This window comes from Bufo bufo, chromosome 9 (assembly GCF_905171765.1).
Source record: "Bufo bufo chromosome 9, aBufBuf1.1, whole genome shotgun sequence".
Classification (NCBI taxonomy): Eukaryota; Metazoa; Chordata; class Amphibia; order Anura; family Bufonidae; genus Bufo; species Bufo bufo.
The window spans coordinates 188,201,619-188,219,903 of record NC_053397.1 but is presented as its reverse complement, the minus strand read 5'-3'; the positions used below and the strand labels follow the sequence as shown (position 1 = coordinate 188,219,903).

Below are 18,285 nucleotides of genomic sequence, written 5' to 3'. Positions count from 1 at the left end.
GGCCAGCACCTCCAAGAAGTAAAGGGCAAGCTCAGGCCATGTGCCCAATTTGGAGACCCAGAAGTTGAAGGGGGCAGACCAATCAGTCAGTACGTGTAGGCGTGTGCACACATACTGCTCAATCATGTCGCACGTCCCCGTGACGTCCACGATCCAATTTGATATCTTCCCAATCAACTTTCGATGTTCTTTTATGCGCCTACCATGGTGATCACGGGTAACGGGGAATCAGGGTTCCATGCCGGAGAGGGAGCCTGAGAACAGGATAACACATCGAAGGGAGGTCAATGGATGAAATGAAATGTGATCGAGCGGAAATGTGGGACAAATTATTGAAGCAGAAGCATCCAAGTAAAGGAGGGGGCGCGCGGCAATTACCCACTCCCGAATCGGGGAGGTAGTGACGATAAATAACAATACAGAACTCTTAAGATGCACTGTTATTGTAATGATTAATAAAAAATTACAGGGAATGTCACTGGGGTATTTTGGATTTGGAAACATTAGACAGGAGAGGCCCTGCTGCCGCTTTGTAGACTTTAGATAACTTCTGCCTGATCGCACGTCCCTGTGACGTCCACGATCCAATTGGATATCTTCTCTATTAACTTTCAATGTTCTTTTATGCGCCTACCATGGTGATCACGGGTAACGGGAATCAGGGTTCCATGCCAGAGAGGGAGCATGAGAAAGGGAGACCACATCCAAGGGAGATAAATGGCTGAAATGTGATTGAGCTGAAATGTGCGACAAGTTGTTAAAGCGGAAGGATCGAATGAAAGGAGGTGGCGCGCGTCAATTAAAGATGAATTTTTGAAAGTTTAGTCCCTGTCACCTATGCAGAGCAGGGGTTTTTCATTGGCAAAAATGGGTTAATGTCAGCCACCAATGGAACAGACGATTTTTAAAAATTTCTGTCCCTGTCAACTATGCAGAGCAGGGGTTTATTCACAGCAGAACTGGGTTCATGTCACCCACCAATTGAACAGACGATTTTACAAAAATTAGTTCCCTGTCACCTATGCAGAGCAGGGGTTTATTCACGGCAAAAATGGTAAAATGTCACCCAAGAATGTAACAGACGCTTTTGCACCCTGCTCCCTCTTTTGTTGTGCTGGTGCCTCTGTGCGACCACTGCCTCTTTCTCCAAACTGCACACATCACTCGCATGACCTTGATTCCATGTGGGGTCTAGTACCTCATCATCCTCCACATCATCTTCCACCCAGTCTTCACCCCTGCCCTCCTTGTCGGTCTGCAGACTGCAGAAAGCCCCAGCAGTTGGCACCTGTGTTTCGTCATCATCAGAGACGTGCTGCGGTGGTCTTCCCATGTCCTCATCCTGAAACATAAGTGGTTGGGCATCAGTGCTCTCAATCTCTTCCACTTCTGGGGAAGGGCTAGGTGGATGGCCCTGGGAAACTCTGCTAGCAGAGTCATCAAAAAGCATAGAGACTGCTGCATGACTTGGGGGTCAAACTGCTTGGCTGATTTGCAAGGGGGTGAGGTGAAAGACTGATGGACATTGCCTGCAGGTGGCAACTCTGATCTTTCAGCAGGAGACCTTGTGGGAGACAATGTGAAGGAACTGGAGGCACTGTCAGCCACCCAATCTACTATCGTCTGTACTTGTTCAGGCCTTACCATTCGTAGAGCCGCATTCGGCCCTTCCAAATAACGCTGAAGGTTCTGTCGCCTACTTGCACGTGTTTCACTTGTGCGTGTAGCCAGTGGCGTATCCAAGCTATGGCAGCCATGGCTAGTGCCATAGGCGCCAAGCGGGGGGGGCGACAAAAAAAAAAATATCATGAAAAAAAAATTCCCACCCATTCTGCAGCCACCTCCTTTAGCCCCAGCGCTGGCGGCGGCACGCAAATTAACTTGGAAAGTACTTTTACCTTGGCTGGACAGTCTGGACTGAGGGCTGGCATGTAGGAGAAAGACAGGCGCCTACATGATTTTCTCCGCCTCAAGCTCCGCCTACCCTCCTCTGCGTATCGTAGCTTCATTTATCCAAGCGTGTCACTCGTGAGGTGACTGACTGCACTGAGGTGAAGTGAGGAGAAGAACTGTGAGAAGTTGGACGATTGGACCCCCAGCCAGGCAGCACTGCTAGTCTGCTACGGTACACACACACATCATGATCACAATGTATAATGATGTACTGACATTCTGCAATCTGCCAAGCACTGCAGGCAACCTAATAAATGTAACCTTGCTAAATACCTAATATAGTGCTGCTAAATATATGGAATAAATAAATTAGAATTATGCATAGATATCCTAAATAAAGTGATTTGTGCAAGTTGTACCTGCTGTTGCACAAATCACTTTATTTATATCTATGGCTATGCATAATTATAATTAATTTAATCCATATTGTGCAAGCACTATATTGGATGGGCTGCTTGCTTCTGTTTGAGACTGTCATGATGCCAGGCTTAGGCTATTGTCACACTGGGGCGTTGCGCTATTGGCGGTAAAGCGTCGCTATTTGAGCGGCGCTTTACTGTAGTTTTTGCGGCGCTATTCAGCCGCTAGCAGGGCGCCTCAAATATGCGGCTCGCAGGACTTTGAGCTTCCACTAGCTGCCCAAAAAGGGTTAAAACCGCCCGCAAAATGCAGCTTGCAGCGGTGCATTGCTGGCGGTTCGGCGGCGCTGCCCATTGATTTCAATGGGCAGTGGCGCTTTCGAATCAGTGTGTACACTGTTCCTACAGCGCCTCAAAGATGTGGCTAAAAGGACTTTTTTTATTGTCCTGCCAACGCACCGCTCCAGTGTTAAAACCCTCTGGCTTTCACATTGGAGTGCTCTATTTTGTAGCGCTGTAGCACCTGCAAAGCGCCCTGAAAGAGCGGCTCCATTCACTCCTGTGTGAAGAAAGCCAGAGGGCTTTAACACTGGAGCAGTGCGTTTGCAAGCAGCATCTTTGAGGCGCTGTAGGAGTGGCTCCTAAAGTGCCCCTGCCCATTGAAATCAAAGCGGTGCTTTGCAGGCGTTTTTTTTAACCCTTTCTCGGCCGCTAGCGGGAGTTAAAAGCGCCCCGCTAGCGGCTGAACAGTGCCGCAAAAAAGACGGTAAAGCGCCGTTAAAAATAGCAGCACTTTACCACCGACGCCCCCACCCCCCAGTGTGAAAGAGGCCTTAAAGTCATCATCAGGTGCGATTGTGCGTATGTGCTAAGCAGACAGGGCCGCTGGTGATCCTACTTCCTCTCTCCCCCCAGGGGCGCAGTTTCAGTGCTTGCCATAGGCGCCATTTTCACTAGATACGCCTCTGCGTGTAGCTGGCACAGATCGACCACGTCCTCTCCCTGCAACAGGAGCTACACCAACACCAAAATCTGTTTTGAATACCTTGAGGGGTGTAGTTTCTTAGATGGGGTCACTTTTATGGAGTTTCTACTCTAGGGGTGCATCAGGGGGCTTCAAATGGGACATGGTGTCAAAAAAAACAGTCCAGCAAAACCTGCCTTCCAAAAACCGTATGGCTTTCCTTTCCTTCTGCGCCCTGTCGTGCCTATACAGCGGTTTACGACCACATATGGGGTGTTTCTGTAAACTACAGAATCAGGGCCATAAATATTGACTTTGGTTTGGCTGTTAACCCTTGCTTTGTAACTGGAAAAAAATATTAAAATGGAAAATCTGCCAAAAAAGTGAAATTTTGAAATTGTATCTCTATTTTCCATTAATTCTTGTGGAACACCTAAAGGGTTAACAAAGTTTATAACATCAGTTTTGAATACCTTGAGGGGTGTAGTTTATAGAATGGGGTATTTTTAGGTGGTTTCTATTATGTAAGCTTTGCAAAGTGACTTCAGACCTGAACTGGTCCCTAAAAATTGTGTTTTTAAAAATGTCAGAAAAATTTCAAGATTTGCTTCTAAACTTCTAAGCCTTGTAACATCCCCAAAAAATAAAATATCATTCCCAAAATTATCCAAACATGAAGTAGACATATGGGGAATGTAAAGTAATAACTATTTTTGGAGGTATTACTATGTATTATAGAAGTAGAGAAATTGAAACTATTTTTTTATAAATAAAAAAGATTTTTTTTTACTTCATTTTACCAGTGTCATGAAGTACAATATGTGACGAAAAAACAATCTCAGAATGGCCTGGATAAGTCAAAGAGTTTTAAAGTTATCAGCACTTAAAGTGACACTGGTCAGATTTGCAAAAAATGGCCAAGTCCTTAAAGGGACACTGACAGGCCCAAAAAGCATATTGAGGTATATATATGACAGTACAGGTCTTATAAAGTGTATTAGAATCATCTAAGTATCCCCCCTGTCCACCTTATAACTACAGTAATCTAAAGTTTTATAACCTGCTTGAATCGTCTTCAATCTGCCCAAGGGGCGGTGTTTCATTTCAACTTGCGCCCAGCCAGCCTCTCCACAACTGCCGTTTGAAGCGCCACCCAGCTCATCAATATTCACTTCGCTGGGCGGCTACTAGTGTCCCCGGCCATCTTCAGCGCATGCGCCCGGCACCCTCACTGACCGGGATCTCATCGCGCCTGCGCACAGTCTGATTCTCAGAGGCTGCGCACAGTCTGATTGTGGCGAGGCTGGCTGGGCGCAATATGAGATGAAACACCGCCCCTTGGGCAGATTGAACCCGATTCAAGCAGGTTATACAACTTCAGATTACTGTAGTTATAAGGTGGACAGGGGGGATACTTAGATGATTCTAATACACTTTATAAGACCTGTACTGTCATATATATACCTAAATATGCTTTTTGGGCCTGTCAGTGTCCCTTTAAGGTGAAATAGGGCTGAGTCCTTAAGGGGTTAACACTTGTATTGGACTGTTAGAAAGCAAAGGCCCCAAATGTAGTGTCTTGCACAAAATGGGTGTTTTTTTTAAACTAGAATATAACCGCAGTATTTGACGCTTGTATTAGACTAGCACAAGTCCAGCGAAGGCCCCAAATATAGTGTCTTGCAGAAAATGGGTGTTTTTTTAAAACCAGAATATAACTGCAGTATTTAACGCTTGTATTGTACTGTTACAAATGCAGAAAAGGCCCCAAATGTAGTATCTAGGACAAAATGGGTGTTTTTTTAAAACCAGAATACAACAGCGGTATTTAACGCTTGTATTGGACTGCCAGAAATGCAGCAAAGGCCCCAAATGTAGTATCTGGGACAAAATGGGTGCTTTTTTAAAACCAGAATATAACAGCGGTATTTAACGCTTGTAATGGACTGTCACAAATGTAGCAAAGGCCACAAATGTAGTGTCTTGCACAAAATGGGTGTTTTTAAAAAAAAATGGAATCTAACAGCAGTATTTAACGCTTGTATTGGACTGTGACAAATGCAGCAAAGGCCCCAAATGTAGTATCTAGGACAAAATGGGTGTTTTTTTAAAACCAGAATATAACAGTGGCATTTAACGCTTGTATTGGACTGTCAGAAATGCAGCAAAGGCCCCAAATGTAGTGTCTTGCACAAAATTGGCGTTTTTTTTTTTTTAACCAGAATATAACAGCGGCATTTAACGCTTGTATTGGACTGTCACAAATATAGCAAAGGCTCCAAATGTAGTATCTAGGACAAAATGGGTGTTTTTTTAAAACCAGAATATAACAGCGGTATTTAACGGTTGTATTAGACTGTCACAAATGCAGCAAAGGCCCCAAATGTAGTGTCTTGCACATAATGGGTGTTTTTTTAAATCAGAATATAACAGCAGTATTTAACACTTGTATTGGACTAGCACAAATCCAGCGAAGGCCCCAAATGTAGTATGTAGGACAAAACGGGTGTTTTTTTTAAACCAGAATATAACTTCAGTATTTAACGCTTGTATTGGACTGTCACAAATGCAGCAAAGGCCCAAAATGTAGTATCTAGGACAAAATGGGTGTTTTTTTTTAAACCAGAATATAACTTCAGTATTTAATGCTTGTATTGGACTGTCATAAATGCAACAAAGGCCCCAAATGTAGTATCTAGGACAAAATGGGTGTTTTTTTAAAACCAGAATATAACAGTGGTATTTAACGCTTGTATTGGACTGTCACAAATGCAGCAAATGCCCCAAATGTAGTATCTAGGACAAAATGGGTGTTTTTTTTAAACCAGAATATAACAGCGGTATTTAACGCTTGTATTGGACTGTCAGAAATGCAGCAAAGGCCCCAAATGTAGTGTCTTGCACAAAATGGGTGTTTTTTTTAAAACCAGACTATATCAGCAGTATTTAACGCTTGTATTGGACTAGCACAAATCCAGCGAAGGCCCCAAATGTAGTGTCTTGCAGAAAATGGGTGTTTTTTTAAAACCAGACTATAACAGCGGTATTTAACGCTTGTATTGGACTGTCACAAATGCAACAAATGCCCCAAATGTAGTATCTAGGACAAAATGGGTGTTTTTTTTAAACCAGACTATAACAGCAGCATTTAGCGCTTGTATTAGACTGTCACAAATGCAGCAAAGGTCCCAAATGTAGTGTCTTGCACAAAATGGGTGTTTTTTTAAAACCAGAATATAACAGCAGTATTTAACGCTTGTATTGGACTGTTAAAAATACATGAAAGGCCCCAAATGAAGTATGTTGGACAAAATGGGTGTTTTTTTTAAACCAGAATATAACAGCGGTATTTAATGCTTGTATAGGACTGTCACAAATGCAGCAAAGGCCCCGAATGTAGTATCTAGGACAAAATGGGTGTTTTTTTTAAACCAGAATATAACTGCAGTATTTAACGCTTGTATTGGACTGTCATAAATGCAGCAAAGGCCCCAAATGTAGTATCTAGGACAAAATGGGTGTTTTTTTTTTAACTAGAATTAAACAGCAGTATTTAACGCTTGTATTGGACTGTCACAAATGCAGCAAAGGCCGCAAAGGTACTTTATGGGGAAAAAAAATGAATTTTTCACCCACAACGAAACAGATGGATTTAACAGATTTTCTTTGACTATCACAAATGCAGTGCAAATGTACTTTTTAGTAACAAAAAAAAACTATTTGTCCCCACAGAATCTAACAGATGGATTTATTTGGATTGTACTTTACAGAAAATTTTTTGAATATGTCACCCCCTGGGTCCCTGAACTCACAGATGGATTCCCTATATTATTTTCCCTTCCCCTGGCACATATGCTGTTTAGGTGCTGTTTAGGGTATATGTTGCCCACTGAACTAAAAGAACAGGATTAAATTATTGTCCCTGGCACATATGCAGTGCTGGTGCACTGAACAAAATGGCCGCTGACGCCCACCTAACTAACAGACGGATAAAACTTATTTTTTTGTGTCACTTGGCTCAGGGCAGGGTAAAAAAATGTTTCACTGCACCCACAAAATAAAATCGCAGTAGATCGCAGAGTTAACAACAAGTTCTGATAACAGATTCTTTCCTATTCTCTCCCTCACAGCAGCAGCATCCTATCCCTACACTAATCAGAGATAGTGACGTGCAGCCGTAGGCATGGCTGTGATGGCTTCTAAGGGCACATGAGTTAAACGCTTGTTGATTGGCTGCCCTGCAGCCTTTCAAAAAGCGCCATTAAATCACCAAACACCGAACTCAAACCCAAACTTTTACTGAAATGTTCGGGTCCGGGGTCCAAAAATCCTAATGTTCAGTACGAACCCGAACTTTATAGTTCAGGTTAGCTCAATCCTACTAAGGACATGTATACATTTTTTGTCTAGTAGGGCTCAGAGTAGGAGAGAGCCCATGATCTCTGTCTTTTGCATATTCCAGTATGCAAATCACTGGTATCTAAGATCTATTGGAAATTAGCCGCTAGGTTACTGTCATCATTTTCAGTTCCCGTTTCTGTGCGGTTACGGGGTCATCCATCAAATGATATAAATTAACTTTCAAATGCAGTTAAAATATATTTACCAGCTTTCATAAATGGCCAGCCAGAAGGTATGGCAGTGTAGTGCGCTGCTAAATTTTCTTATGGAAGTCCCCTTTTACTTAAATCCTTCTAGTCCGAACTGGGTCTTTTCACAGCACGCTTGTCACCCCATTAAGTGTGCATTTGGCCAAGTCTTAAGTTGCAGCATACTGGCACTACAAACAGAAAAAGTACACTGAGGGCTGAGGACTGCTTTTTGGGAGGCTCCTGTAGCACCTAAGAGATTTGCTTCTGGGAATCTGAGAGGTCTCCTTTTTTTCCATGAGCCTCCTGAACATTTTAGGAGAGTTGGCAAGTATGAGTTAAAGCAGGTCTGTCCAATCTGAGGCCCTCCAGCTGTTGCAAAACTACAATTCCTGGCATGCCATGATAAATGTAGACTGTCCAGGGATGAAGAAAGTTGTAGTTTTACAACAGCTGTAAGGCCGCAGGTTGGGCATCGTTGCGTTAAAGCATTCAACCAACAGGCTTTCAGTGATATAAAGATCTGCTGGGTCTCTGGGAACTAGTTGGTCTCCATTGATCACTATTCATTGGGAATCTGGAGGCACTTGCTCAATTGCCTCACAACACCGCCCAATATTGCACAGTTTCCACTAAATTCTATGAGATATCCATGTAAGCCATTGATGTACTTAGTCCACCAAAATGAGAGGTGTTCTTGTGCTATTTGTGTTCTGGCGAATAGATTAGGGTAGATGGAAACGGCTTTTTGGTTTGATAAATAATAACATTTGAAGCATTGACATGTGTGGCTAATTATGGGATTTATTCTCTAGATGGTCGCTCTGCGTTTCGTGCCTTCCTACAGACCGAATTCAGTGAGGAAAACCTTGAGTTCTGGATGGCCTGTGAGGACTACAGAAAGACCCGCTCAGTGAACAAACTACCTGCGAAAGCTCGTCGTATTTTCCAGGATTACATTGATGTTCAAGCTCCCAGAGAGGTAAGCTGAGATAACCTAAATAATTACCTTCAACGATTCCATGTTCTCTCCTACTACTATGAGATTTATGAAGGTCCATAAAGGTTTGTGCTCTCAAAAACCTAGAGGGTCATTTACTATGCTGAAATATGCCTAAATAAGGGCTCTTTCACACCTGCGTTGTTGTCTTCCGGCATAGTGTTCCGTCGTCGGGGCTCTATGCCGGAAGAATCCTGATCAGGATTATCCTAATGCATTCTGAATGGAGAGAAATCCGTTCAGGATGCATCAGGATGTCTTCAGTTCCGGAACGGAACGTTTTTTGGCCGGAGAAAATACCGCAGCATGCTGCGCTTTTTGCTCCGGCCAAAAATCCGGAACACTTGCCGCAAGGCCGGATCCGGAATTAATGCCCATTGAAAGGCATTGATCCGGATCCGGCCTTAAGCTAAACGTCGTTTCGGCGCATTGCCGCATCCGACATTTAGCTTTTTCAGAGTGGTTACCATGGCTGCCGGGACGCTAAAGTCCTGGCAGCCATGGTAAAGTGTAGTGGGGAGCGGGGAGCAGTGTACTTACCGTCCGTGCGGCTCCCCGGGCGCTCCAGAGTGACGTCAGGGCGCCCCAAGCGCATGGATCATGTGATCACATGGATCACGTCATCCATGCGCATGGGGCGCTCTGACGTCATTCTGGAGCGCCCGGGGAGCCGCACGGACTGTAAGTATACCGCTCCCCCGCTCCCCACTACTACTATGGCAACCAGGACTTTAATAGCGTCCTGGGTGCCATAGTAACACTGAAAGCATTTGGAAGACGGTTCCGTCTTCAAATGCTTTAAGTACACTTGCGTTTTTCCGGATCCGGAGTGTAATTCCGGCAAGTGGAGTACACGCCGGATCCGGACAACGCAAGTGTGAAAGAGGCCTTAGGCGAATTTCAGGTGCAGATAGATGTGCACCGGTTAGTTGTGCTAGTATCTGCGACTTCGCCCCGCTCACGCCAGGTCTAAAATTGTGGACGTCTCATTGACTATTTTCTACTTCTGTTTTAGGTATAGAAAAAGGTCTAAATGTAAAACACCTCGGAAGCTGTCTTACATTTAGAACTGGCGCTGGATGCACTGGATGCCTCTTCATAACTTCGGCGAATCCTCCGCCAGCTATGGGGCTTTATTAAGACCAGTATCTAAAACACCAGTCTTAATATACACTCACCTAAATAATTATTAGGAACACCTGTTCTATTTCTCATTAATGCAATTATCTAGTCCACCAATCACATGGCAGTTGCTTCAATGCATTTAGGAATGTGGTCCTGGTCAAGACAATCTCCTGAACTCCAAACTGAATGTCAGAATGGGAAAGAAAGGTGATTTAAGCAATTTTGAGCGTGGCATGGTTGTTGGTGCCAGACGGGCCGGTCTGAGTATTTCACAATCTGCTCAGTTACTGGGATTTTCTCCCACAACCATTTCTAGGGTTTACAAGGAATGGTGTGAAAAGGGAAAAACATCCAGTATGCGGCAGTCCTGTGGGAAAAAATGCCTTGTGGATGCTAGAGGTCAGAGGAGAATGGGCCGACTGATTCAAGCTGATAGAAGAGCAACGTTGACTGAAATAACCACTCGTTACAACCGAGGTATGCAGCAAAGCATTTGTGAAGCCACAACACGCACAACCTTGAGGCGGATGGGCTACAACAGCAGAAGACCCCCACCGGGTACCACTCATCTCCACTACAAAAAGAGGCTACAATTTGCACGAGCTCACCAAAATTGGACTGTTGAAGACTGGAAAAATGTTGCCTGGTCTGATGAGTCTCGATTTCTGTTGAGACATTCAAATGGTAGAGTCTGAATTTGGCGTAAACAGAATGAGAACATGTATCCATCCTCTGATGGCTACTTCCAGCAGGATAATGCACCATGTCACAAAGCTCGAATCATTTCAAATTGGTTTTTTGAGCATGACAATGAGTTCACTGTACTAAAATGGCCCCCACAGTCACCAGATCTGAACCCAATAGAGCATCTTTGGGATGTGGTGAAACGGGAGCTCCGTGCCCTGGATGTGCATCCCTCAAATCTCCATCAACTGCAAGATGCTATCCTATCAATATGGGCCAACATTTCTAAAGAATGCTATCAGCACCTTGTTGAATCAATGCCACGTAGAATTAAGGCAGTTCTGAAGGCAAAAGGGGGTTCAACACCGTATTAGTATGGTGTTCCTAATAATTCCTAATGAGTGTATATGCCTCCTATTTACTATCCTTGCTCTGCAATAATCAAGTACTACTTTTATCTTGTCATACCCTGGTATTTCACAGGAACACCATAAATATATTTGAATGAAGGCGTAATATAGAACACAACCCTTTGGAATAATTCAGTGAAACGGCTGGTGATTTTAAAAATAACCACTGAGCAACATTTTCTTGTCATAAGGTCATTACATTCCCTTAAGCGTATTCCATCTAGAACACACTGGTGATTCAGGCACCGAGTAGGTCATTTAAATTAACTCCCATGAATCATAAGCCATTCATTTTCAACTAAAGCAAAGATTTCACCCTCATATGACACTGACACGGATTTCGCAGAAAGACATTCGCTTCATGACTAATTACTTTGTCACGAAGCGCATTTCTTTGTATGTAGCGGACACAATGACAGGGAACGGTGATTGCACCGCCCCCCATCATTAAACCGCGTTCATCTCTGATCGCGGCATCTGAGATTAAAAATAAGGACTTTCAGGGGTTAATCAGTTTAAAAAAATAAAAAATACTCACCTTATCCATTTGATCGTGAAGAGCCCACCGTGGCCATCTTGATTAAAGACACTGCGTGAACGCCGGCCGGCATGGTGACGTCATACATCACCGCGCGCTAGATTTCGCACGATATCTTCAATCAAGATGGCTGCTGCAGGCTCTTCGTGCACAAATAGATGAGTTATTTTTTTTGTTTTCTTTTTACCGCCATATTAAGGGAAACTTGATTCGTTACCACCAAGGAAATTTGGCTTCGCAGCTAATCAAATTTTTCCTGAAATTCAGAACGAAGTCCAGTTTGGATACTTCGCTCAACACTACCTGCTAGCTCTGAGAATATCCAAAAACATTCAGCTGCTTGCTTAACAATCTGCACTTTTATAAACTACTGATTTACTATTCGCTGGCCCTTTAAGTAATGATGAGTATTCTGAAGTCCCTACTTCATAGATAAGAGCATGAGCATCAGTTATACTGTTTCAGAACCATGGCTGGTATAAAGCACCAGCCTCAAATCCTTCTTCACATCTTCAGGTGTGGCCACATAGCGCTGACATTTCCTGCATTTACATCACTTGAGTGTAGTAACAGCCAGATAATTATATAAGAATCTATAATTGGTTTTACAGAAACTGATGACATAATAATAGTCAAAGGGGTTGTGTCACTTCAGTAAGTTGCATTTATCATGTAGAGAAAGTTAATACAAGACACTTACTAATATATTGTTATTATCCATATTGCTTACTTTGCTGGCTGGATTCATTTTGTCATCACATTATACACTTCTCATTTCCATGGTTACAGACCAGCCTTCAATCCATCAGTGGTGGTCGTGCTTTCACACTATAGGAAAAATTGTCAGCCTCTCTGGTGGCCAGGACCATTGGAGCGCACATAGGCCGGTGCTTTTTCCTAAATTGTTCAAGCACGACCACCACTGATGGATTGCAGGGTGGTCTCTAACCATGGAAACTAGCAGTGTATAATGTGATGGAAAAATTTATCCAGCCAGAAAAGGAAGCAATATGGACAATCACAATACATTAGTAAGTTGCTTGTATTAACTTTCTCTACATGATACATGCCACTTACTGAAGTGAGACAACCCCTTTAATCGTTCCATGAAGCAGAAGAAACATGCATCATTTACCAAATAATAAGCAATCCATAAAATCAGCATAAATGGGAGGAATGTGTAGACTCATGCGACGGACGTTTGGCGTGATCCCAAGCTTCCACAGGACCTGAGGAAGAGTTTGATCATGTGAAACAGCCATTACCTGAGTGTACACATTCCTTCCGTCCTTGCTGATTTTATGGATTGCTGAATAAAGGACATTTATTATTTGAGTGTCACAGGTTTCCTCTACTTCATGGAATGATTAACCTCTTCTTGTAGAGCACCACTGTGAGTTCCTTGTGTGGGTGGGTGTCCCTGTGCAGGGGCGGACTGGAAACTTAAAGTGGCCCTGGAAAAAAAAAAATTAAGTGGCCTCCATGTTGTAGGCGTGTGCAACTTGATAGAAGGCGAGTCAACACGCCTTCTATCAACACAAAGTAGGCAGTGCTAACACAAGTATATGGGGCTAACACAGGGAGGCAGGGTCAGCAATACCATAATGCAGAACAAATACCTCCCTAGCTGAACTAAATACCATAATGCAGCACTAGATACTGCCCCAGAAGCTGTCCCTCTGTGGTGGCCATCAATAAATACTGCTCAGTCCATCTTCAGTTGTCTCTAACTAAGTTATGGAGCCATGGCTTCCATGCACCACTGCAGTATTCAACTGTATCTCCATCCTGACGACAGTCATACAATTGAATTCAGGAGGCCATCTGCAGCCGCCAGCCAGGTACATGAGAACCTGATGCCCCCAGCGTTAATTACTGCAGTGCTGAGAGCATCAGATCATTATGTAGTTGGCCAGTGGCAGTAAGGAGGGCTTGGGGCAGCCTCCTAGGCATCGGCCCACCGGGGTTTATGTCCAGTTTGCCCCTGTCCCTGTGCCAAATGCTTTATGTTCCTAGAACAGTGAAGGCAGTGCAATCTCTTTTTGGATTTATAATAACAGTTAAATATATATTGAGGAAAATGAAATATGTGTAATAAAATGTAATAAAATCCACATCATGCCAAGCTTATACATTTGTGTTTCCCTGTTGTCCAAAAGGTTAACATTGATTACCCAACTCGAGAAATGACCAAACGAAACCTTCAGCACCCAACATTGTCTTGTTTCGACCTTGCCCAACTGAGAGTGCGCAGCCTAATGGAAAGGGATTCCTACCCAAGGTTTCTACGCTCACAAATCTATAATGACCTGCTTAGCTGCACTCAGAAGAGCCCTTGTTAGTCGAATGAGCGACTGCAGAGACACAGTTGACACTTGACCATCCCGAGAAGGACCGTCTTGCACTATGGCCAAGAAGACTAAGATGATTCAGTTATGACTGCTTGAGACAATACAGCATCTTCACTGCCAATTCGACAAGTCTCATCTTCATCATCATCTGGTTATCCTTAAGTTTAGTGTGGATGTTTAGAAGAAAAGGTCTAACAAACAAAGAAGAAGATGGAGAGAAGGTCAAGTAACTACAAGGAAGGGCAGATCGGAAGGAAAGGTCCCACATCCACCACACTCAATATGTTCTCAATTTGTATACTCTAATTACTGTAGCAAAATGTCTAAATCTGTTTTCAACTGGTCAATATGTACATCTGTAAAGAGTACATTCCTATTCCTCCCATTCAATTATAATGTCCCATTGGAGTAGACTTTAATGGACAAATCAAATAGGGCTGATGGAAATTAGGCTTGAAAAAGGTGGCTTTCCGTATAAAAAATGGGGCCTCACATTCTGAGGAAATGCAGGCTCCTCAGAAAAAGTGAAGAGTTGGGAAATTGACATATATGTCTAAGAATTTTCCATCAGTTCAAGTGATGGTTTTTCACATGGAGGTCAATTAATTAAGATTTCCCTTCAGGCCATTCATTAGCTTAAGTGGATTGACGTGTTTATATTAGGAATTCGTTCATTTTATGAGTGTGATCTCCAAGGAATAAGACTGCACAAGTAATTTATAGAATCTTTGAGAAGTAAATTTGTACACAGTTCTGCAATATTTAAGGGGAGGGTTGCCATGCTTTGTGCAGCCATGTTGTGTGCCATGTTCTCCGCCATGCCAATTCTGCAATAACCCCTATTATTCAAATAAGGGATAATAAGGTACACAGTGCTACCGATAGACCTAATTATAACATGAAAGCTATGCATGGTCCAGATTTTTCTGAAAAAATTTCAAGATATTTGATGATAGCCTAATGCAATTTGTAGGTTTCTAGAAATTAGATTAAGGGAGTTAGCAAAAAGATCAAGGTTATCTAAGTGATGCATCTTTAGAGGAATGGATGTCTGACGTCTCTATAAGAAGAATGTTGAGGGAACACAGTGGAGAAATATATGAGATTATTCACTTATTCGGCACCAAAAAACTTTACATGAATTAGAATTTCCATGAATACTTTTCATCTCCATAACATTTTAGAACAGATGATCATTATAATATAATTTTCTTTTTTTTCATTGGAAGATGCCCTAAGAAATTTACTAAGAAATCTTCTAACAGTAAGCGTATGACTTCAGATGACCTACACATTAGAAAGCTATCTCCCCTGACTCACACATGCATTCTCAGCCAAGTGTCCAAGTTTATATTCCATGGGGAAGGGAGAATAAGCTACTGCCAGTCTCCTCTCGTGATTATCTCTGGTGACAAAAGAGGATCCAACATGCCAGATCCTTCCTTCTCCACCATGAGGGAAAGGGTAGAAGGCTCCTATTGTTGGTCATGTGCCAACTTTGATCTATTGTGAATGGGATCAGTAATGATTAGGGTTTAATGAGAGACTGCAAGAGGTCTTCTGATGCCATGTACTGGCTCCTGCAATTCCTGTCAGCAACATAATACCTATGATTATAGCACCATAATTACTTATATATACCTTATTTACTACGTATATGAAGCAAACTGGCATCTTAAAGGGATTCTTTAAGAACAAATGCAGTGCTATAAATTCCTAATATACCCTGTAGAGCAATCAAAGGGGCTGTGCAAGATTAGAGGGTCTTTAGTCTTTAGCTGAATGATCGTTCATCTGACAGCTATCTCACCCGACTCCCTTCTGGCTTCCCATTACACATGCACATTCGGTTCAGCCAAACATGTATGTGTATCCAATGGGGAAAAGGATAACGTCATCACTGCGCACAGGATTTTGTGCGAGATGTTCAAGCAAGATGGCAGCGGCTGGCCCATTGCAAGCAAATGGATCAGGTATGATTTTTTTGGTTTTTTACACTTTTCAGGTTAAATCGATTCGCCACCATGAAGTATGAAGAAATTCGGCTTTTAAGAAATTCGTTCATCTCTAGCACCCACATAACCTTTTTAAATATGAGATGTTTTAATTTTCTAATATTACATTTCTTTGCATTATATGGCTACATGTAACACCATTGTTAAGCTCCATTGTTTTTGTTGTAGGAACTCAACAATAGGAACTCAACAGTTTTACTTTCCGGCTTGTATAAAATAAGCACAATCAAAACGTATGAATATACCTCATATTCTGCTTGTGTAATATACAATATTCAAGGTCATGTTCACAGGATCCTATTTATTTCTGTAGGGGCTCGAAATGGTGCCAAAAATCATTTCTTTACAAGATCTATCGTAATCAGTTTTTTGTTTAACCTTTGAGGTAAAAAAAAAAAAGACTGATGCCAGATTGTAATCCATTTCTCTATCAGATTAGATCAGTTGCAGATCAGAACAACATATTGCAAAAAACCTCAAATGTGAACTCAACCTAATGTTAAGCTCTCCGTCTTCCCTTTTTGCTATTAGACATATCCTTTCCTAAGGCCTCATGCACAGTGGATCCAGGACATGGGACAATGATAAGGATTCTATAAGAAAGCTTTAGGCAATTTCTACATAGTGACAACTGGCCAGCAAAATTACCATGACTCAATATCAATGTTTCCATATGGGAAAACAGTTGCCGAACAACCTTCTAACCATCTGTACACAACATAGTGGCAGGTCATGTGGCTGGCCCTGCCCTGGTTTCTCCATTTCCTTTTTTCTGTTGGGCGGTGAGAACCATAGTATTCAACACTCCAAGGGCAAGTAGGGATATTCTGGTTCTTCTGCCCTCGGTGGCAAAGTTTGTAATCCTACTAGGCGCCAATTTTCATCTTTGCTATAGCATCCCCTTCAGTGCACCTTGGTCTCCAAATGTTTTTCCCCATGAAGAAACATTAACTTCACAGTTGCAGTCCTAAGTGTCACCTTGTAGCCCCTTCCAAATCTTTCATCAATTCCTAAGGACAGGCAACATTTGTTACTAATAAGTCACATGTGAACCTGGCCTTATGGAACCAGAGTTTAAGCAAATCTAAGGAAATAAATAATATATTTATGGTTATATTCAGGGGTGAAAACAAATAAAAATACGCCCACCAGACCCATTAACTTATAATGGAGTCCACTAGAGTTCTATCATGGTGTCATTCGGTTTGACTGGAATAGTGGCAATGCACACTGTGCTGTTCTTCCTGTCAAATAGGATGGAATTGACAATGAAGGCTCCTTCCGATACAGGAATGAACATATCCTAAAATAATATTTGATTATTTTGTTTTGCATTTTGCACGTATATTCTAGTGATAGGTTTTCTTAATCAAATCCTGAATAAGCAAAGTATATTATGGGTGCCTAGCGTGAAAGAGAAGATCAGAAAAAGCTATGAACAAACCCTGTGTAGTCTCTGGCAGTCACACTCCCTTCTATCTGTCCCCTAAGTAATACAACTATACATTCAGTAGGTGAATAAGGAGAAAAAAAAAGAATGTGGCTACAGAGAGAGACTACATAGAATTTGTTTGTAGTCTGTTACCGTGGGAACAGGTCTGCACAGGAACTGTATACAGAAAATGATCACATATTGATACAATCTTATTTTAGATACAAAGTTTAGCTTAGTTGAAAGGAAAATAGAAGTAAATATTTGCAATATCAGGTGAGCGTACATTGGACCAGAGCAGCCTTTGTGTTGATTTATGTTGTCCCAGAAGTGATTTTAAGATTAGGCTGCAGTTGATGAATAGTCAGGACTGCCTGTGACGATCACACAACATCTCTTGCCGTCTAACATGTGATCATTTTCTGACTATAATTGCAACACAAGATGGATTGAAAACAAGGTTGTATATGCCAGGAAAGACTTCATACACTTTCCTGGCTCTATCCTGCTGCATTGCTTCTTGTGTATAGTCCTACTTGGAGGTATAACTATAGTAACACTGGCAGCTTGTGATGCTACCACAGCAATATCTCTTATTGTTCTAGATGGTCCTAACGGAAACTGTTTCACAAACTCCTAATCCCACAATTTTGGCAATCAGTATAATGGTAATGTGCCATTAGAAAATGAGCTATTGTTTAAATCAAATTTTTATGTTCAACATTTTTTTAAAAGAATTTTTAATTTTCCATGTCAATATCTATATTTAACACACGAAAACCAAAAACATTAAATCCTGCTGTTTTCTCACTGGCCACTACGCCTAATAATAAGCGTCTGTACAGATCACTTTACTGCAGTTATC

At 42.2% G+C, this 18,285-nt stretch overlaps 1 protein-coding gene across 1 annotated transcript in view; it reads left to right on the top strand.

The window, feature by feature from the left end:
• LOC120979513 (regulator of G-protein signaling 8-like) overlaps window positions 1-15,799 on the top strand; it is an 85,934-nt gene extending 70,135 nt beyond the window's left edge. Inside the window, exons 4-5 of the mRNA XM_040408307.1 lie at window positions 8,681-8,847; window positions 13,782-15,799. Of these exons, the coding sequence (XP_040264241.1) occupies window positions 8,681-8,847; window positions 13,782-13,964 (350 nt within the window). The 3' untranslated portion in view covers window positions 13,965-15,799. The remainder of the gene's footprint in view (window positions 1-8,680; window positions 8,848-13,781) is intronic.
• Window positions 15,800-18,285: the final 2,486 nt, after the last annotated feature.